The sequence below is a fragment of the Azolla caroliniana genome, unplaced genomic scaffold, assembly GCF_043228905.1.
Source record: "Azolla caroliniana isolate FFs.n. ecotype wild unplaced genomic scaffold, voAzoCaro1.0.p SCAF_3, whole genome shotgun sequence".
NCBI classification, from domain to species: domain Eukaryota; kingdom Viridiplantae; phylum Streptophyta; class Polypodiopsida; order Salviniales; family Salviniaceae; genus Azolla; species Azolla caroliniana.
This window is the reverse complement of record NW_028230438.1, coordinates 22,934,490-22,958,619: the sequence shown is the minus strand read 5'-3', so window position 1 is coordinate 22,958,619 and position 24,130 is coordinate 22,934,490. Positions and strand designations below refer to the sequence as shown.

General features: G+C 34.6%; 1 protein-coding gene across 2 annotated transcripts; it reads left to right on the top strand.

The window, feature by feature from the left end:
- Positions 1–17,748: 17,748 nt before the first annotated feature.
- Positions 17,749–22,261, top strand: LOC147866674 (uncharacterized). Of its 2 annotated transcripts, none has more exons than XM_087317527.1 (3): positions 17,749–18,091; positions 21,588–21,734; positions 22,023–22,261. In XM_087317527.1, exons 1-3 carry the CDS (start codon positions 17,801–17,803, stop codon positions 22,062–22,064), a joined length of 480 nt encoding a protein of 159 aa, XP_087173653.1. In that variant the 5' UTR covers positions 17,749–17,800; the 3' UTR covers positions 22,065–22,261. The 2 variants fall into 2 exon arrangements, with proteins under 2 accessions (XP_087173653.1, XP_087173654.1); XM_087317528.1 differs by lacking the exon at positions 17,749–18,091 and adding an exon at positions 20,661–20,805.
- Positions 22,262–24,130: the final 1,869 nt, after the last annotated feature.

Genomic DNA, 24,130 nt, shown 5'->3' with positions numbered 1-24,130 from the left:
AGCTTTTCACTTGGGAGTGAGCTACCCATTTGTGTGTTCATGTTGATGTAGTGTCTTCCTTTATGGCTTTTCTTCCTACGGTCACGTACACATGCTATGTAGTGGTACTACAGTAGCATATAGCCGGATTTGTCGTCGGCATCTCGAACACACAACCACTACGAATCGGGTGGGCTTAATAGATATACTAAACCACAAGCTCTAATACCATGTTAATCATTAGGTAATTCACTAAGGGTTAATTAATAACTAATTATGTGAGTAGTTAAGCAGTGAAAGGTTGTGTGATACGTGTGTTAGAGGAAGAGATAGAAGAAGTTACACTTATGAACGAATAATATAAATAGGGGATGATTGGCAAGTGTGTAGATAAAGACCTTTCCTCTATATTCATAAGCATCACCAAATACAAAAATACCCGCAATGAGGTATATATAGATCTTATGTGAAAAGTTGCACATGTGTAAGGAGAATATAGGTACAAGGGTGTAAGTCCTATATTAAGTTACATGGTTAACTAACTAAACCTAGTTGAGCTTGATATCTGAACAAGTCGATCATAATGATGATGCCTTATCATTGACAAACTCTACCTCAAACCCTCGACTTCAATCTTGAGAGATAAGATACTTCCTAAATGAGCTAACTTATGATTTTGATTGATTGATTGATCGATTACTTGATCAATGTTGCTCAAAGTCTCAAACTTGGTGATCAACCATCTATCTAATGTGTTGTTCGAATCCTTGAAGATAAGCATATGGCTGATGATCTCTTGTAGCCTTGCACCTCCTCCACAACAACAAAAAAAACTACAAATAAGCTAGGGCAAGAATCTGAACATAAATAACGTCACTTAGTGATGTTTATGATGCAATTATGGATGAGGTGCTTGAGAAACCAACATGTTCCTTTGTCTTGGAGACCGAGTCAAATATATCCATACTTGCAACGACCATTGAAGGCGATAATTATTAAACAAACTCCTATACAATGGTATACCAAGCTTCACAAGTTCCTAGGCGCTTGAGAAACCAACATGTTCCTTCGTCTTGGAGACCGAGTCAAATATATCCATACTTGCAACGACCATTGAAGGCGATAATTATTAAACAAACTCCTATACAATGGTATACCAAGCTTCACAAGTTCCTCCTATGAGCCAACTTTCAACAACATCAATTGGAACCTAATCTATAGATGAGGAAAATAGAGACAAAGCTCCTATTCGTAGGAGTTTATGTGGATGATCTTCGTATTGCTAACACATCTAAAGAGGAAGCCATCAAATTTATTGCCAAATTACGACAATAATTCCCTATTAAGAACATTTTCTTTGGATACAACTTGTGAAAGGAATCGAACTTTAGGAACACTCTCTCTATCAAAACAAAGTTTTATTAACAATATACTAAGCTCCTAACCAAGATCAATATGATTGAATGTTCTCCCCTTAGGTACCATGCATAATATCGTCCTATGATTCGCCACATAGATAATGAAACTTAATGTATGACGAATATCCCATATCAACAAGTGTTGGGGAGCATTCAATGCCTCTGAATCAACTCACTCAAATGGTAGTACCCTTTGCCACTAGATTACTATCAGGATTCATGGAGAATCCATGAGTTAACCATTAGAAAGCATATATAAAAGAACTATTATTAAGGTATCTCAAATACACAAGGGATATGACACTCACTCACACATGATACTCTAAAGCTTTAAAGTCACATATCCAAGCTTGGCTATCTACACCACTACAATGGCGTAACAGATGATGCAGATTAGGGGTGGAACAACGATATCTCTCGATCCACCTCTCGCTAGGTTACACAATTGTGCGCGTATTTTGTATGATTTTATGCATGTATGTTTCTTTTTTTTCTGGCAGTAGTCCATTAATTTGCTCTCCTTTGATCTTCCTCACATCCACATATTCCCAAAAGAATTAAATTCCCAAAACAAGTAAGGGGAAGTATAATGCTTAAAAGGCTCCACAATTCACTCCAAATTTAGTTTAAAAAATTGTATGGTTTGATTATATAAATAGTGATCCTGAATTTAACTATATAATTAACATGAAGACATTATGCCCCCGGTGCATATAGCAGTGCCTCTAATTTGCAATGCAATAAAAGGAAAATGAGTAATTTGCCATAACTAAGGAGACATTATAAAAAAACGAAAAGAGATTGTGATAATGAAGGGGACATAATGGAGTGCAATACTATGTGACAGCAAAAGATCCAATTCTGGTTAAAGTATCATGGCAATATTGCTAATAATCGATCCTAATCAGCAAAATTATAAAGATTTAATTGTGAAGACAAAAGCTTGTTCGAAATCTGGACTGGCTTTTACATTACAAAAGAAAAACATTAAAGCTGGTCTATCTCATTGCAGCAATTTGCATGCAGAGAGGTAAGAGAGTAATTAATGAGCCATTACAGAGCTAGCTGGGTTCATTGTTTAATGCAGCTAATTAATATGCCTCATTACACTTGTTCTTAAAATATGATGAATCTAATGCTGCTAGGTGTAATGAAAAGCATTGAAAGGCTAAAACTATATTAATACAATGAACTCATGAAATGGTTAAAGACTGCTAATTAATATAGTTTAAGGTTTAGGGTTTAACACAATAAAAGGCTAAACTATATTAATACAATTAATTTCGTTTACGGTTTAGGGTTTAAACCCTAAACATTGAAAGTCTAAACTATATTAATACAATGACTCAGGAAATGGCTAAAGACTGCTAATTAATATAGTATGATCATAAGAACTGCATAGCTATAAGTCTATGACTAATTAACACACAATTAGAATTACTAAGAAGCTATAAATGGGATTAATTAATGATCACAGGTGTCAGTACTCATGCAAATTACCTACCCCCCTATGATTCACAGGGTGTTAAACCAAAAGGTTGAGGAGCTTAACGGAGGTTAACTGGGTTGATGAGAGAGATAAGGAGAACTTATGATCATGATCATGATCATGGCATGATGACGATGAATTTGATGATGATGATGATGATTAGTAAGAGTGTTATTATCATCATCATTATCATTGTGATGAGTAAGCATAACCTGCATGTTGAGATTGAGTGCAGGATGATCTTCAGGTTGGATGAGCTTTAACCTTTTACACAGACTGCTATTAGGATTATGAATATCCAATAAGGGTTGTATGCAGTTATCATGATTCGGATTAGGATTAGGATTACAGTTATGGTGAGGGTTAGGGTTATGGTCAGGATTAGGAAGTATCATCACCTTCTTATCAATGTGATCATGATCATGAACATGATGGCATTGGGTTGCATGATTCGGAGCTTCTTGAATCAATCCTTGGATCACCGTGTTCATCTTGTGACCACCATTAGCTGCTTGGCCCATAATAATTACATTTGATCTGTTGACTAAGGATGGTGATGGTTGGGCAAATGGAGGAGGCATCTGCAAGATGCGGGGGGCGCGTAACATACTCATCCGAATCGCATCGCCGCAATGGAGGCTGTCATTAGCGGTGAGATTAGCGTCGGGATTAGCATGATTAATGCTAATAAGAATCGTGGTGGTGTTGTGATTATGGTTGAATATATTATTCCTTTCCATGCTAATCATCAGTTTGGAATGGGGATGCAGATTATGATGAGGATTAGAGGAGGAAGAAGAAGAATGATGGGTACTGGGAGGATTGATGCCTCCAGTTGTGAGCACCACCCTTTGGACAGCCTCTTGGTAGAGGTGCCATTTGCCACAAAACCCCAGCTTACATTATCTAAAAAATTAAAATTAAAAACTCATCATAATTCTTCCAAAACAATTACAATCACACACACAGCATCATTCGATTCCAAAACCCCACAAAATGAGCCAGAACTTGCTATCTCGGCAACTACGACAGAGGAAACAACCGTGCACCCAACCTCTAAAGGCATCCTCGACATCTTGACCAAGGAATGAGTGTACCATAAAAATTTTGCGAATCTTTTCCGATTATGGTGGGTTTGATGTGCGAAGCCACTGTCCCACGGGTGTACCAGGTGTTGTATGTGGGACAGATTGGTAATTTGGGTATAAAATGAATTTGAATGTGGTTGAAGTAGGCAACTGTAACTGGGAAGGTGGCGAAGATAATGCAACCGTGAAACATGGAACCAAAACGAATAAAGACTGAAGCACGCCAAGCGGGAAAGCAAACTATAAAACGTTAAGCAGAAATGTAACAGAGGGGGAAGGACAGAAGAGAGAAGAGTAGGCCCGAGTTAGAATAGAGTACTCAGGAACATAGAATACCTGCATCGTGTAATCATTGTTCCGTATTACATAATAAACATCTAATTTTGGGTAAGATCTGGTTTGTGTCTTAAGTGCATGTCTAAATAATAACTTCTCGAATTACGATCGGGTTTTATAGCTAACCAACTTTGATCATTTCTTGGTACGAAATCGGATTGCCAAGCAATCTTCCTTCCCCTGATCTCCACCACATACCATAGTGACCCTTGATTCGATTACTGTAAGGTTAAATCGAAGGTGTTGCTTCCGAGAAGGTGACAACAACCCACCACACACCCTCATGATTAACTACACCAGGATATTCCATTTCTCCTCAAAGCCTAGGCAATCTAATTCCCAATCTTGTGAGCTTGAGTTCTAGCTCTTGTGCTCATATAATAGCATTTAAGAACTTGCTTATCATAGAAGAATATCTCTTTTTAACATACACCACTACTTTTCCTTATGAGCATGCAGAAGTCCTTATTCTTGCATAGATACGTAGTTTGAGCAAAATGTTAAATATTGACATTCTTGCATTTAACTTACACTTCATTGTCTGCATAAGAGTTTTGGGCAAAAATGTTTGTCCTTGTCACTTATGCATTGTAGATAATCTTTTCCTCTTCAAACATATTGTAGAATACTTCCCCCTTTATTCACATCCAACTCTAGGGTTGTTTATCTTTTGCATTCCAACTCTATGACAACCATTCCTTCCACACATAACCTATGCATACTAAACAATCCATCAAATCTAGTTCACCCACCCTCCTTTTTGCCAAGATGCTTGTTAGGGTCCTTTCCTCAACATAACCCTTGAAAATGGATTTATGTATCTCTTCTATCCTTGGGATCCTTTCCAAGGCATTCAAGTGGTCAATCGTCAAGTCATATATTTCATTTTGGTCCTTATCCCTAACATCATTTCCAAGTGGTTGATTTGGCATGCCGTATTTCTTTTCACCCCCTATAAGCCCCATTTGCACATTGACCTTCACTTCTTAATTATGAGTCATCGACCAACTCATTCTTGAATCTTTTGGTGAGCTCATTGTAGTCTTTGCCAATATATGACCCCAATTGGATCTCATCATGTGCCTTGTTTCCTCATGTTGGAGGCTTTCACTTTAATTTTTATTCTCGCTCATTACCCTATTTGAAACAAAAGTAGGGCTTAGGATTGGGGTCCAATGAAAGGATGCATAATTAAAAGGCACTTGTTATGTCTATGCTTTTGTACGTGTATGAATGAATGATTGTATCAATGTCTTCAAATGTATGTATGTGTATGAGTTTATGCATGTAATCATGAATGAATAACTCTATACTTGTGAATGAATGCTTGTGCATAAATGTATGCATGTAATCATGAATAAGTAACTCTATACACGTGAATGATTGCTTGTGTATAAATGTATTCATGTATCCTTTTGTGACTGTATCCATGCATGAATGAATGATTTTATGAATCTATCATTTATGTATGCATATAAATGAATGAATATGTATTGTAAATGATTGTATGCATGTAGAATAACTCTATACATGTGATTCACATAGAACGTAATATTTGTGTTCGTGCAAGCATTCAAAAGTTTGGAAATGAATACGTTTGAAATGGGAAAAATATGTACTTTTTTTTATTTCTTTTTTCACATGTTATTATTACAATCCAGCTCACTCTAGTGGTAAGGAGTCATCCTATTGCTGTTTATGTCTTGGGTTCGATTCTCAATTTTCACAACTTTCTCTCTCTCTCTCATTAGTACCATTTTTATATTAGTATTATAATAGTTTTTTTCTTTTGATTATTTATTATTATAACTAAGCACAACCTAGTGGTAAATTGTTGTGCTACTATTACTTGTGTCTTGGGTTTGAATCCCAACTTTCTAATATCCTCTTGTTTAGTGTCATGTTCCTTTTTCTTCTTTTTCTTTCTTTCTTTGTTATTAGAAAATTAGGTCACGACAAATTTTTATGGTAGTGTCATGTTCCTTTTTCTTCTTTTTCTTTCTTTCTTTGTTATTAGAAAATTAGGTCACCCCAGTGGTAAGTTATGCTACTACTGCCTATGCCATGTTTTCTTCATATTCTCGAATATACGTTTTATGAGTTTTTAAATGTTTGATTATAATTTATAATGACATATTTTGATTCAATCTCTATAGTTCATACTCATTTTTGTGTAAAGTTCTAAAGTGAGGATGATAAAGATGACTTGATTGTTAAGAAGCATCCCAAAAGTATGCACAAGACATAATAGCTTACAACTTACAACTAGGGTAAGCTAAGTTCTAATAATAAAAAAGTAAAAAAAAAGAACAAAACGAATAAATATTTTTCTCTTTTCAAACGTATTCGTTTTCTAACGTTTGTATGCTTGCACAAACGCGTTTATTACGTTATAATAATGCATTCATTCATGTTTGTGTATGAAGATGTATATTATGAATAAATGACTCTATGTGTATGATTTTATGTAGATGTGTTTCTATGATTACATGTGTATGAATGAATCGTAATTGTATTGTTAAGATTATTTGCTAACACGAAAACTCACTAAAGAGAAGAAAGATAACCGTTGTGAGGATATAAAGACAAAATAATAGTTACAAGAAGAGTATTTAGAAAAGACAAAATAATCGTTCCAAAGAAGTAACGACTATTTGTTACTTCTCTTATATATATCAAATATAATGTATATAGTGTGGGGTGAACCGTGACACTATTTTACATTAACTTTTTATAATTATATAGTCTTCTTTATATAAAGTTCATCTCGTTACACACTTTTATCAAACTTCCCTCCTCTTTGTTCTAGCTTTTGTTTCATTTTGTCCCATTCTCGCTTATATAGTGTCAGAGCATAGTTGCACAATCCAAATCTCACTATTGCACCTTCTACAACCAACAAAACTATGCACATATTCTGTAAAGACAAGCGCAATAGTATGGCAAGTTCAAGCAAAAAGTATACCTTGGACAAACTAACAAAGAAAAACTACAAAACATGGAGGACTTTAATGGACCTTCTACTTGATGTTAAGCATACAAAATTTAACTTCTGGATATCAATGGGCCCGGTTCAGTTTCGGTTCGGTTCATTTTCTTGGCCTTAAAACCAAACCAAACCGGTTTATCATAAATAAAAACTAAACCAAACCATTTTGTAGAGATATTGATTATCATACATATTATGAATTTGTGTGAGAAAATCATCATAAATTTGGTTATCACACGTAGTATAAATTTGGTTATCATACTTGTCATAAATTTGGTCATCATACATACCATAAATTTGGTCATTATACTTATTATAAATTTGGTAATCATACATTAAAAGGAGACTCTATTTATATTGCATATAAAATTTAAAAAGTTAGAGACTAGAAGTTTAAAATTAAAACTTAAAAGTTAGAGCCTAGAGGTGAAAATTTTGGAATATTTTTTAACCTATAAATCGACCCGAACCGAACCGAAACTGAATCATAACATGTAAAACCAAACTAAACGGTTTATTTATCTTTCACTGATAAACCGTTAAGCCACGATTTAACGGTTTGGTTTGGTTTGAGGCTGTTGAGAATCAAGCTCAACTTAGTATAGTGTGCGAACACACCCTTGAGAGTGTGCACTCAAAGGTCAAAATTCACCACTCTTATCTACACATTAACTATGTGTCATAGAATCATATTCTATGACACATAACTAATGAGTTTTCACATTCCGCATGACCCATGAGCTTCGGTAGTTAATGAAGAGAGAGAGTGACTATATAAAGCACTCTCTTCCTACTTTATAATTAGTTCGGTTAATCTCCTTTGTAATATACATCGTCTTGAGTATTCTATTGTTGTTCAAATCTATCTATCTTGTGTTTCTCTCTCGCTCTCGCTCTCTCTCTCTCTTTTATACACACACACTCACAACACATATCTCTAGTCTATTTCGCTGCACAAGAATCATCCATCGATTTTTTACATGGTATTAGAGCGGTTTGGTAGCTTGATCTTGCCCATCCGCGTGTGTTGAGCTCTACGCCGATGTTCAACAAGAACCGGCTTATCGCTATCGTATTGCGACTACATAACTCGTATTCAAGAGAGAAGAAGAAGGAAGAAATCTACATCGAACACCATGAATACTCAAATGGGGAGCGCTCTCCCTAGCGAGAAGTTGGACCGAAACAACTTCGCATCTTGGGAGTACAAGATGCATCAATACCTTGTCAGTCAAGGCTATTGGAGCTACATTAAAGGAGCACAAGAAAACCGGCCCAACCCGAAAGACGCAAACTATGCAACATGGGAGCAAGCGGTGAGTCGAGTAATGTATTGGTTGGTGACATGTGTTCACGACCACATGCTCGGTTACATTCGAGAAGCCGAGACGCCGAACGAAGCGTGGGAAAATCTACGAAAGATTTTCGCCACCAACACGACCGTGAGAAAGCTTCAACTCCGCCAAGAGTTGAACAACATCCAACAAATGGATATGTCCATCACAAGCTACACCTTCAAGATCAAGGAGCTTTGTGATGCACTCGACTCAATAAGAGTCAATGTGGAGGATGACGAAATGGTGCAAATATGCCTCGACGCCCTTACACCACGATTCGGTGCGGTGCGGACCTCCTTCTTTGATCTTCAATCTATGTTATTGGTCGAAGAGAATCATGTTCGAACAACGAGAAACGCCTCGGAAGGCCACATGTTGTACACACATTCGAATGGAGGAAGAGGATGCGGTCAAACAAGAGGCCGATTCAGCCAAGGATGAGGCGACGGACGAGGTCCAACTTACGACAACAACTCCCAATTTCAACAACAAGACGGAAGCCATCAAGGAACCTTTGGAAGGGGGAGCTCCAATCCGGTTCGAGTCAACAAAACTCGATCGAATGCGGATATTGCGGAAAAATCGGCCATCATGAAGAAGAGTGCCGGAAGAAGAAGCGTGAGTTGGCTTCCACAAGCCAACAACTCACAAATTATGCATCTAACTCCGATTATGATGACCTTGGCAGAATGTTCGTGATGAGACATAGAGCAAATTCTATGTCGGCCTCTACTTCGACTAATGCCTCCAATCCGGAAGGTGTATGGTTCTTCGACTCCGGTGCTTCGAACCATATGAGGTCTCGTCAAAAATGGTTCCGAGACTTACGAGAGCCGGATCGACCCAGTTATGTCGAGACCGGAGATGACATCACTCATCCTATTCGACATATTGGAAATGTCCCATTCGAGGAAGACGACGAACAAACTTGCATCAAAAATGTATTACATGTACCCACCATAACGAAGAATTTGGTGTCGGTCGACCAAATAGTGTAGCAAGGGATGCAAGTTCGATTCAACCAAGGTGGTTGCTTCATTGACAAGGAAGGCCGACTCATCGCTCGGGGTCGAAGGGAAGGTGGAATGTTTATCCTCGAGTCAAACGAGGTGAAATCGGCCATGTACGCAAAGGGCCTCAAATCCGACACTGACATAGAGCTATGGCATAAAAGAATCGGCTATATCAATCTCAACAAACTCAAGGCGATGCAATCGAAAGGAGTCGTCATCGGGCTCTCGACCTTCAAAGAGAAAGAGATTGAAGGAGTATGTGAAGCATGCCAATTCGGCAAGCAACATTGGCACCCGTTCCCGAAGGAGAGGAACATGAGCAAAGGCCTATTGGACGTAGTCCACTCGGATGTGTGGGGACCGGCACAGACGGTTATGTTCGGAGGATGTCGGTACTATGTTACCTTCATCGATGACTTCTCTAGATACACACGGATCCTTCCCATGAGGATGAAGAGCGAAGTGTTTACACACTTCCAAAAATTCAAAAGCGAAGTCGTAAAGACAACTGGGCGTCATGTACGACGTCTTCGGTCAGATAGAGGAAAGGAATACTTCTCCAATGCGTTCACAACATATCTTCGAAAAGAAGGAATTCGGCGAGAATTCAGTTGCCGACACACACCGCAACAAAATGGAGTGGCCGAACGAAAGAATCGGCACATCCTTGAAGTAGCACAAGTCATGATGAACGAGAAACATGTGCCGAAGTCGTACTGGGCAGAAGCGGCTAACACGGCCGTATACCTCATGAATCGGTGTACGACATCGGGTGTGCACAAACTTACTCCACGATGGGTTGAAGCGATGAACGAGGAGATGCAAGATCTCAGCAAGAACGAGACATGGGATCTTCTCCCACAATCACACTAGAAGAAGGCAATCGGCTGCAGATGGATATACAAACTGAAGTATAATGCTGACGGTTCCGTCAACCACTACAAACCTCGACTCATAGCAAAGGCCTACGCAGAAACACATGGAGTCGATTATGAAGAGACCTAAATGCCCCAGTGGCAAAGATGACGACTGTGCGGACCGTGATCGCACTTGGAGTAGCGAAAGGGTGGCACCTCCACCAGATGGACGTCAAGAACGCCTTTCTTCAAGGCGAATTAGAAGAGGATGTGTACATGATACAACCACCCGGCTTCCAAAACTACACCATAGTTTCCAATTCAATCCAGTAAGTGTATACAAAGCATATAATGATACAATCTAGTGGATGGTAAGATAGTAGAGAAAAAGTAGAGCCCCCAATATATCATATCATAAGGTAAAACAAACTCCACCTATGGAGGAAACAACAATCGAGGGGGTAGATATTGCCAAACCATTTTGTCATTTCTCTCCACAAAGACGAACAAATCCTTCCACTTGCATTTAAAGGACCTTTGTTGAAGAAAAATGGTATCTTCATTACTACTGAAGGAGTCATATTGACCTTTTAAAATTTAAATAGGCATAGACCAACTTTCGTTCACACAATGAACATGATACCACTTTATTTGTTGAAACACATTTTTGCATCTTCCTCACAAGCTTTTGAAGGAACTACTAGAGTCTACTAGTTGTTCCACTACAAAGTTATAGAGTGTGATTTCGAGGTAGAGAAAAGAAAATCTTACATTGACCTAATGCAAAAGGGAACAATGACATAATAGTTTTTCTTTTATGCGACTACTATTCTTATATAGCTAGGAGAAAACTATTTGAGTTGAGTTAATGTGTGTTAGGTATAACTTGTTTTAGAGCAATGATGTCTATGTTTTAGTGGACTTATAGATATAAATGGCTTCAAAAACCATTTTGTCTGGTAAATTGATTGAATCTCATCTCAAATTGACTCTATGAGAGTAAAAGCATTTAAATGGAAATTGCAGAACATTATTATAATAAAATTCTACTTGGAAAAGAAGGCATTATTATTGTTACCATGATCCTAATTGAAAAGTACCTTAGTTGATTGCTTCATCTCAAATTGACTCTATGAGATTAAAAGCATTTAAATGGAAATTGTGGAATATTATTACAATAAAATTCTACTTGGAAAAGCATCAAGGCATGCAAGTGACAACAAAGAAACAAAAAGGCATATTATTATTGTTACCATGATCCTAGTTGAAAATTATCTTCTTTGATTGCTTGACATGATAATATATAGTACAATGACCTTTTCAAACTAGGAAATATTGATATGATTTGATAACCTAAAGGCATTTAAACAAAAACCTTAGAGATGTGGGGTAAGTTTATTATAAATTCTACTTGAATAGGATCAAGCCATGTACATGCCAAAAACGAAAGAAAAGGCCATTATTATTGTTATGATGACCATACTTGATAAATTCTGATTGCTTCACATGATAATGAATGGAATGAGAACCTTTTCAAACTACGCAATATTGATTAAAAAATGTAAGACATATTTTGAATGCTTAGGAAATGAGTTGTTGAAGAGATCAAGGGAGGAGGATGAAGGGCACTATGAATAATGGAAGTAAATATTACTAATAGAAAATGTGATGCATGCCTCCTTTTCCGATTATAAAGAGTCAATCCCCTAATATGTGCTTTAAGGGATTTATATGAACTATATAGCATATCAACAACTTCTTCATTTCCTAAGTTGGGCACATCAACAACGTCAACTATCACAAGTAGAAGATATGAATAGAAAATGTGAGGAAGATGACAACCTTAGCAACTCCCTGACAACTCAAGAGCCAAGATTTCATTTAACATCTAATCCAAAACAACTCATGACTTTTGGGTTCGTGATTAGTCGAATGTTTTACAATGTCAAGAAGAATCCGGATGAAATAAAATTGTTGATCTCCTACACTCAAATGAATGACATCACCACAAAAGCGACCCATTTGCTAACTCTAGGAATGTCGCCCCATTGTAAGCACCACATGTTTTTCCTCTTTGATTGCGCTGAAGACTTTCACTATGCCAATGACTGTTTTCCTAATGAAGCCATGCTCAAAAACTTAGATTCCTTGATTGAAGCATTGGGACCAAACTATGAGTTTGCCATGGAAAAACGGGTATGGCATAGTAATAAACTACTTTATCTAAAAATTAATTAAAAAATACCTTTACTTGAAGCACCATATTCTTGTTTGTGGGGTGATTCTATGGTAAATAAGTTGTAGATATATTGAAACATGAGTTGTTTCATTTGTAACAAGTTATGCAAGACCAACCTTCAGTAGAATCCCTACAAATTTCAAGAACTAAGAATTTTGGTAGATTATTAGGAAACATCATATTAGATCATATAGAAAATTTTAAAGCTCACACTTGAGAATAAAGCTAATATAAAGACGTTGTCGTGAAGATCTGTCACTACGTGTGGATCGTGAGGCGGAACCGCTGGGGTCTTGGACCGAAAGGATTCAAAGTTTGCACTAGCTTTAGTGAGAAAGTATTTAAGATAGATTAAAAGAGAGAGAGATTGAGATAAGATAGAACGCTTGACTTTAAATTCAGAAAGATTGAAATGGAGAGAGAGATTAAGATTGAAACCTTTACTTTAGATTTGAGGAACAAGATATATCATCAATTGGATAACAATTTTATTTTCTTAATATTGATTTTGATATAAAGTACAAAGCTTGCTTGATTAATACCTAGCCCCCTTTTTCTTTTTCATCCACTCTTTTATAGATGCCATCATGCATATGATGCATGTGGGGTACAAGACATGCATAAAACACCGAGACATTTGAAACAGGTAATATGTCGCATTTTGAGAACTGTCCATAAAAAAATGACACAAATTAGGGTGATTCACAAAAAGGGGTGCCGCATGTGTAAAGGAATTTTAAAAATGACCCAAAAATATATTGATTTTTAACATGTACGGAAATTTAGGTGTTCAAAAAAATGCCTAAATAATGGACATGCCAAACTTACAAATGAATGTCCAAAATGACTAACCCCAATATTTATAGAAATTCTGAATCCAAATCTTGATGTGCAATACAATATTTATAGTTAACGTATCAGGACAATCATTTTTCAAGTTTATGTCATCATCTTCATACCCATTAGATGAACTAGTACGAGTTTATGAGGTCTCATCCTCATCATCAATGGCAACTAATGCATTATGTTGATCCAATTGCAATCCAACCTCATCGAGTTTATGAGTCATGCTTCTTGTTTGTCTTTGTGTTGTGTCTGAAGCCACATTCCAGATCCTCTTTTAGTATCTTCATTGTAGTCTGTCACAGATAACTTGTTTTGGTCAAAGATAAGTCATACACTAATATATAAACATTATCCAATGTAAGAGTAGATGTGTTTGATGCATCTTTCCTCCTCACTTTTTGGTTATGATATTTCATTATGTACTTTCCATTTACAAGATTAGATTATGTGAGAGAAGCTTTCTACCAAAATCATTAGAATCTAAAAAATGTCTTAAAGATGTTTTCCATTTTTCTTAGATTCTCATAGTAAGCCTTTGATGTCGTATAGAAATCCGATTCATTCCATCTAGATTTGACGCAACATGTCGAATTTTACTCTATACATCTAGAATTGGATATAATGCATCAGATTCCTGTAAGTCTTGGAATTTTTTTAAAAATTTCCATTAAAAAAATATTCTTGCATTTTAATGCATTGCATTGAATTCTAGCTACATAGACTAAAATATGATACATTGCATGGATTTCCCGAAAACACATAAATAAATACAAATTGAAAAAATAAAACATTTTCCCATAAATAAATAAATAAACATTTTTTATTTTACTCGTAAATAAATAAATAAAAATTGAAAAATTAGATTTCAATGGAAATCCAATTCCATGCATCGGATTCAATTGAAAATCCAATTTCTCTTATTTTTTTGAAAATTTTCTTATTTTTTGAATTGTTTTTTAATTTGTTTTTATTTTTCCCATAAAAAAATAAATAAAAATTGAAAAAATGGATTTTCAACTGAAATCCGATGCACTGCATCGGATTTTGGTTGAAAGTCCATTTTTACGTATTTTTTTCCAAATTTTCTTTTTTTTTGAATTTTTTTGAATTGTTTTGAATTTTTCCCATAAAAAAATAAATAAAAATTGAAAAAATGGGTTTTTAATGGATTTTGGTTGAAAGTCCACTTTTACGTATTTTTTTCCAAATTTTCTTTATATTTTTGAATTTTTTTGAATTTTTTCTATAATAAATAAATAAATATTGAAAAAATAGATTTTCAATGGAATTTTTTCTATAAAAAATAAATAAATATTGAAAAAATATATTTTCAATCCAAATTTTCATAGTTTTTAGAATTTTTTTGGTATTTTGTTTGTCTATTTTCTCATAAATAACTATATAGAAATTGAAAAAATGAATTTTCAAAGGAAATCCGATGCATTGCATCAGATTTCTATTGAAAGTCCACTTTTTGCTATTTGTTACCAAATTTTCATATTTTAAAATATTTTTTTTGTATTTTAAAATTTTTTTTCATTTTTTCCCATAAATAAATAAATAAAAATTTCAAAAAATGTGTTTTTAACAGAAATCCGATGCACTACATCGGATTTCTATTGAAAATCCATTTTGTCTTATTTGTTTCCAATTTTTCAGATATTTTGAATTTGTTTTTGTATTTGTTTTGAATTGTTTTTGTTTTTATCATAAATAAATATATAGGAATTGAAAAAAATGGATTTTCAACGGAAATCCGATGCACTACATCGGATTTCCATTGAAAGTCCACTTTTTCTTGTTTGTTTACAAATTTTCTTATTTGTTTATATTTTTCTCTAAAAAAGTGTTAAAAATAAACAAATTGTGATTTTTTTCCATTTAAAATGATGTGTTTTCAACGGGAATCCGATACACTGCATCGGATTCCCGTTGAAAACAGATCATTTTCAATAGGATTTTCAATGGAAATCCGATGCAGTGCATCGGATTTCCGTTCAAAATCACTGAGTTTCAACAGAAATCCGATGCAGTGCATCGGATTTCCGTTGAAAGTCCAATATTTTTCTTATGTTTTTTCATAAAACATTAATTTGCAATTGAAATCAGACTCAATGTTTCAGATTTTGTTGAAAATGTAATATTTTTTTATTATCTCATTGTTTTATGAAAAACCTAAAAGAAATTTGGATTTTTAATTGAAATTCGATGTAGTGCATTAGATTTCAGTTGGAAATCCACTTTTTTAATATATTTTTATTTATTTTTTGAAAAAATGAAAAACAATTGAAAAGAAAGAGGATTGGCAGCTAAAATCTGATGCAATGCATCAATGTCTAGCTGTATAGACTACGATCTGATGTAGTGTATCGGATTTCAGTTGAAAAGCCGTTTATTATTTTTTTATATGGAAAATAAATAAATAAATAACATTGGAAAAAGAAAAAAGAAAAAAGGATTTTCGACTCTAATCCAACGCATTGCATTAGATTCTAGCTATATATACAAAAATATAATGTAGTGCATAGTATTTTAGCTGAAAATCCATTTTTTATTTTTTAATGGAAAAAATTTTAAAAATTACAAAAAAAAAGAACTTGGATTTTCAACTGAAATCTAGTGCATCGCATTGGATTCCAATTAAAAATCCAAGATTTTTTATTTTTTCAAATTTTATTATTTCAAATTTTCAATGGGTTTTAGATTAGTTTTCTGACACAGGTATATAATATAAAACTTACATCAATTTAGATTAACGTTATATTCTATTCTTCAGTTTGATGTTACCTGTGCAATTTCATTCTACTGTCATGTACTACTAAAACATACGCCTTAAAGATTATCAGGAACTCTGTTGCATTAGAGAAGGACCTTGAGCAAGTTAATGTCATCAAAATGAGGATCCAAGGTATCTGGGGTTGTCCTGATCAAGACCAAGAAGTTGGGGCAAAGCATATCAATAAAACTTAGATGTTCCAGATGACTTTTAGAAAACTTGTGGAACTATAGATGAAGACGCAGGGCAACTTGTTGAATTAGAAGACGTTTCAGAGTCTAAACATACTAACAATTCAACTTAGCGTACTGACGAAGCCAATGAGGACAATCCTGATGAAAGAGCTAATCCTGAGTAGACGGCTTTACCAGACTTATTATTCGATTGAATGGTTATGGCTTATTGTAAATTTTGGGTTTTACTTGGTATATTCTATTCTTTATAATCTTCTATATGTTTCAATTCTATTTTGGGTTTTACTTGGTATATTCTATTCTTTATAATCTTCTATATGTTTCAATTCTATTTCTATATACTTGGTTAGTAAACTTATGACATTGGATTCACCAAGTACATTACTGACTACCAATATGGAGAAACATGAATTAGTTTAAATTAAGGCTGATTTTAGTCAAACTTTACCTTAACATAACATGCTCGTAGAATTGTTGCCATGATTGTCCATGTCGGAAAAGAAGATTCTACAAGTGGAATGCGCGATCCTTCCTCTTGTGAGCGCCAACGTGTTGTAAATATTACTAATAGAAAATGTGATCCATGCCTCCTTTTCCGACTATAAAAAGCCAAACCCCTTAAAATGATAATAAATAAAATAATGACCTCTTCAAAGTAGGAAATATTGATATGAATTGATAAACCTAAAGGCATTTAAATAAAAACCTTACAGATGTGGGCTAAGTTTATTATAAATTCTACTCGAATAAGATCAAGCCATGTAGATGCCAACAACAACAAAAAAAACCCATTATTATTGTTATGATGATCATACTTGAATTTTTTTTATTGCTTCACATGATAATGAATAGATTGAGGACCTTTTTAAACTAGGCCATATTGGTTAAAAAATGTAAGACATATTTCGAATACTTAGGAAATGAGTTGTCGAAGAGGTCAATGGAGGAGGATGAAGGGCACTATAAATAATGGGAGTAAATATTACTAATAGAAAATGTGATGCATGCCTCCTTTTCCGATTATAAAGAGTCAATCCCCTAATATGTGCTTTAAGGGATTTATATGAACTATATAGCATATCAACAACTTCTTCTTCATTTCTCAGGTTGGGCACATCAACAACGTCAACTATCACAAGTAGAAGATATGAATAGAAAATGTGAGGAAGATGACAACCTAGCAACTCCCTGACAACTCAGGAGCCAAGATTTCATTTAGTATCTAATCCAAAACAACTCATGACTTTTGGGTTCGTGATTAGTCGAATGCTTTACAATGGCAAGAAGAATCCGGATGAAAGAAAATTGTTGATCTCCTACACTCAAATGAATGACATCACCACAAAAGCGACCCATTTGCTAACTCTAGGAATGTCGCCCCATTGTAAGCACCACATGTTTTTCCTCTTTGATTGCGCTGAAGACTTTCACTATGACAATGACTGTTTTCCTAATGAAGCCATGCTCAAAAACTTAGATTCCTTGATCGAAGCATTGGGACCAAACTATGAGTTTGCCATGGAAAAACGGGTATGGCATAGTAATAAACTACCTCCATCCTTTTGTACCAAGATATTAAACTTAATTAAAATAGTATCTTCACTATTATTGTTTTATATTTCATGAGAAGAACCACACTCGAATTCGTATGTTCCTTACAAGTTTCACACTATTGCCAATTTAATCTTTATGACAACGTATTGAAAAATACTTTACATTATATACTTTGCTTTGTCGATTGTAAATCAGATTAGTGGGGACATCAAATTTGAGGTATGCACCCTATGCTCATTATATATCTAGAAACATTATCATTAAACTCATATGATTTTCTAGGCAAATGAAGTAAAACATAGTTACATGCATAGGTTTTTGGTTACAATAGAACACACTATTTGTATGCAATGCACTATATTGGCCTCTTGCACTATATACTTTGATTTGTTGATTGTAAATCATATTAGTTGGGACACCAAATTTGAGGTATGCTCCCCATGCTCATTATATATCTAGAATCATTATCATTAAACTCATATGATTTTCTGGGCAAATGATGTAAAACATAGTTACATGCATAGGTTCTTGGCTACAATAGAACACACTATTTGAATGCAATGCACTATATTGACCTCTTGTAAGATAGGTTTGGAAGCCATAAGCTACAATGATATGAACACAATTGACCTCCCTATAGTTGATGCATCAATGTACACAATCATTGTCTATCTCCCTCTCACATAAGTTGGACAAGTTATCACAAAGTTGTACCAATTCAATCTCCTTCTATTAGATACCCCTAAAAATAAGTTGTGCCAAAATGCTTGCAAGCAAGTTATTTTTATGCTCACATAAAGATATAACAGATATGATTTACATGTTTTAATTATTTTTCCATAGATAAAGAAAGATTCAATGTTTTAATTGTTTTTCCTCAACGAATTATGATGCACTGGATCGAGATGTTTTCTGTAGAAGGAGATTGGATATTAGACCTCTTTTCTGGCATAGGTATTCGTCGAACTAGGTTAACGATCTTGAGATAACCAATACTGAATCTTTTTGGTTAGAAAACTAATTCTTCTTGTTACTTTCTTCACAGAGACGACGTCTGCATGTGCATTGAAGCTCTTTAGAAACACATTTGCATTGGAGTTATATTTATAAACATGAGGATTAAGGCTTTGTGGGAGCGCCCAGACGAGGACGAGGAGGTCCGTGCAAAGAACCTCGCTGATACCGAAAAGTTTCAACCTGCTTCACGAGATCCTATTCCTCCGTTAGCCGGGGAACCGGGGGAGCTAATAGAGCTTGATGATGAGCTTATAGAAGATATTTCGTTGGTTTTGCTAACAGGGAAAGACAATGCTCGTATAGCCGAAGAGACTTCTATAAAGGATGAAGAAGAAAAGGACATTGACGATTTGCTTGCTATGTAATAGACTCTTTTGTTCACAAAATGTATTGTTTGAAATTCACATTACTAATACAAATTTTGGGTTTTACTTGGTGTATTCTATTCTTTATAATCTTCTATATGTTTCAATTCTATTTCTATATACTTGGTTAGTAGACTTATGACATTGGTTTCATCACGTGCATTACTGACTACCAATATGGAGAAACATGAATTAGTTTAAATTAAGGCTGATTTTAGTCAAACTTTACCTTAACATAACACGCTCGTAGAATTGTTGCCATGACTGTCCATGTCGGAAAAGAAGATTCTACAAGTGGAATGCGCGATCCTTCCACTTGTGAGCGCCAACATGTTGTAAATATTACTAATAGAAAATGTGATGCATGCCTCCTTTTCTGACTATAAAAAGCCAAACCCCTTAATATGATAATAAATAGAATAATGACCTCTTCAAAATAGGAAATATTGATATGAATTGATAAACCTAAAGGCATTTAAATAAAAACCTTAGAGATGGGGGCTAAGTTTATTATAAATTCTACTCGAATAAGATCAAGCCATGTAGACGCCATCAACAAAAAAAAGCCCATTATTATTGTTATGATGATCATACTTGAATTTTTTTTTATTGATTCACATGATAATGAATGGATTGAGGACCTTTTTAAACTAGGCAATATTGATTAAAAAATGTAAGACATATTTCGAATGCTTAGGAAATGAGTTGTCGAAGAGGTCAAGGGAGGAGGATGAAGGGCATTATGAATAATGGAAGTAAATATTACTAATAAAAAATGTGATGCATGCTTCCTTTTCTGATCATACAGAGTCAATCCCCTAATATGTGCTTTAAGGGATTTATATGAATTATATAGCATATCAACAACTTCTTCATTTCCCAAGTTGGGCGCATCAACAACGTCAACTATCACAAGTAGAAGATATGAATAGAATGCGTGAGGAGGATGACAACCCTAGCAACTCCCTAACAACTCAAGAGCCAAGATTTCATTTAGCATCTAATCCAAAACATCTTATGAATTTTGGGTTCGCGATTAGTCGAATGCTTTACAATGTCAAGAAGAATCTAGATGAAAGAAAACAACTCATCTCCTACACCCAAATGGATGACATCACCACAAAAACGACCCATTTGCTAACTTTGGGAATGTCACCCCATCTTAAGCACCACATTTTTTTCCTCTTTGATTGCACTGAAGACTTTGACTATGCCAAAGATCGTTTCCCTAATGAAATGCTGCTCAAAAACTTAGATTCCTTGGTCGAAGCATTGGGACCAAACTATGAGTTTGCCAGGGAAAAACCGGTATGGCACAGTAATAAACTACTTTTAACTAAAAAGTTATTACAAAATATATTTACTTGAAGCACCATATTCTTGTTTGTGGGGCGATTCTATATTAAATAAGTTGTAGATATATTTAAATATGAGTTGTTTCATTTGTGACATGTTATGCAAGACCAACCTTTGGTACAATCCCTTCAAATTTCAACTAAGAATTTTGGTAGATTATTAGGAAACATCATATTAGATCATTTAGAAAATTGTAAAGCTCACTCTTGAGAATCGAACTAATATAAAGACATATTGAAAAATATTTCACATTATATACTTTGCTTTATCGATTGTAAATCAGATTAGTTGGGACACCAAATTTGAGGTATGCTCCCTATGCTCATTATATATCTAAAATCATTATCATTAAACTCATATGATTTTCTGGGCAAATGATGTAAAACATAGTTACATGCATAGGGTTCTTGGTTACAATAGAACACACTATTTGTATGCAATGCACTACATTGGCCTCTTGTAAGATAAGGTTGAAAGCCATAAGCTACAATGATATGAACACAATTGACCTCCATATAGTTGATGCATTGATGGACACAATCACTCTCTATCTCCATCTCACATAAGTTGGACAAGTTGTCACAAAGTTGTACCAATTCAATCTCCTTCTATTAGATACCCCTAAAAATAAGTTGTGCCAAAAGGCTTATGGACATATATGCAAGTATGTTATTTTTATGCTGACATAAAGATATAACAGACATGATTTACATGTTTTAATTGTTTTTCCACAGATAATAAAAGATTCGATGTCAATACATCTATTCTTAATCAAGAAAGCAAGAGAAAGAGTGTCACAGAGAGCCTTGAATAATTGGGCTATCTTGTTTCATTGGGCACATCATTTAGAAGGCAATGAGGCAAACAACTCAATAATATGGGTATGTATTTCATGAACAAATATGGGCAAACAACTCAATAATATGCTTCACAAGTTAATTTCATATCTATGGAACAACATATATGTGCATATGTGACCACTGACAAAATTTATATACATATTGTGAAATGTGTGCACACCACAATATGCTTCACAAGTTAATTTCATTGTCCTGTGTTTTTGGAAAATAAAATAAAATCATTGTCATAAGCTACATTATCTACTCTCTTTCACGTTTTCTATACATTGTTTACATCTAATAATCCATGTCCTTGTTATGTTTCTATAGGAAATGGCTTTGAGATTAGTACCACTCGTAATTGGTTTATAGTTACAACGTTTCTTCAAATAAAGGGTTGATTGCAAGTCATATGAGATCATGGCAAATAACGGTTCATTAATAACTACCATGATTTTAAATACAATTTCTATTTGTGCTTTGTACCTCTCTTTGCAAACTTCATCCTAGAAATTCAATAAAAGGGTGGTTGTTTTCCATTTTAAATAAACATTGATGCTTAATTTCTAGTTTGAAGCCAATCTTGTAGCATAATTTTATTTTATGGTGAAGATAAATGCACGTAAAAATTCATGCATGAGTTGTATTGTCTTATATAGATCTTTATCGTTTCTTGATGTCATATCCCACGAACATCTGAAAGCGAGATGAGTGGCTAATTGGATGAAGAGGGCAATAGGTCAGATAAAAGGGTGATAACAAAGAGAATGATGAGTGGATGTGAGGATTGGATTAAGGGACAAGGATGACGTTTAGGATGGGGGTGAGAGAGAATTACTCAAGGATGAGAGTTTACTATTAGATGAACAAAATTTGGAGGTGATAAGGAACCTAGGTATCACCCAAGAGCTAAAAGTAGGCACGAAAAGGATCACAAGAGAATGGACAATAGATTGATGAAAGGGTGAAATCAGATGATGACACATGTTACAAATAGGGGAAAGAGGAGGAGGATAAGAGGTGGCTTGGAGCCATTGTGTAACCCAACCCTTCAAAGATGTGATGAGAAGGAACAACATAGAAAGAATGGAAATAAACAAATGATTACATACAAGATAAAACTATCGATGATAACATTCCAATATTGGCATTGGTCTATGTGAGATCAGGTAGGGATAGAAATCCTATCTTATGGATTACATGTGCAATTATGGATGAGCTATGAATGTGACATCTAAAGAATTTAGGGCCTCAAAATTGAGATTTTACAATATAACCTTGCAATCCTGCATTACTACAAGTTACAACTAGTATTACACTCCTTCAACATGTCTCTTCTTTTATATACTCATAATGAGTAATTTTGACATTCTCTCCTATGAAGGTCTTTTTTCTAGGATATTATTGTTAAATAGTCCCACACTCGCGTATTGTTTGAGAGTAGGGTTGATGTGTACAAGTGTCATTCTTCGTATATGTGTCATACAAACAATTTCATGTTTCCATGTGTGCATACCCTTGAGAAGCTTATGAACATTGGTGTCCATATAGTTTCAATATAAATAGGTTTGCCTTCATGCATCATAGATATATTATTTTCACAAAACATTTGTATTATCACAAACTCATTGAAATGAGTTGTATGGAATATTGTTCAAAGTTTGTAGCATCAAAATGTGTTTGAATCTCAATATTGAAATGTTTATTCACTCGAATCTGTATATTTAGAATTCTATCAATATCTTCATGGCTTTCTTTTGGTCTTTAATAAGTGCTTGTACATTCACTACTACAGATTGAACCACTTTCAAAATTAGTAATAACATTTTCATCAATAGTTTAAAGTCACATACGATTTTGCTGGATTTTTGTTTTAGAATGGACTTCCTTATTATCAATCATTTCATTACTAGAAAATTGCAACATAAATGAAGTGTGAAAATTTTACTAGTTGGTACATTTAAACAACCAAAATAATTAAATTACTGAACTTGAAAATTTCGATATTAAAAATTTAATATTTCCGACATCTAGTAATGCACCAGATGAATATTACTTGCCCATGCAATAATGTTGATGTTTGTGGCATTATTATTCAATGCAAGAATTACTCGACCAAGCTCCATATTTGTGGCTACCTATGGGCCCTAGTTCGGCTCAAACCAAACCAAACCATTAACCCATTCCCTAATGATTTATTGGTTCAATAATAATAACACAATGGTAATGATCTCAAAAGTAGGATCAATTGTTGTAGTAGTGGAATGTCATGATGTAACATGTCCAAAGGCGAAAGGAAAAGGGGACAACCACATAAATATACATAATTCTATATGAAGAAAATAATAACAACAATAATAATATGCAAATATTGAAATGGTAATAAGGTCACAAATTATGTAGAATGAGGTGTACAAATCAAGCCTTAGTTGATGTGT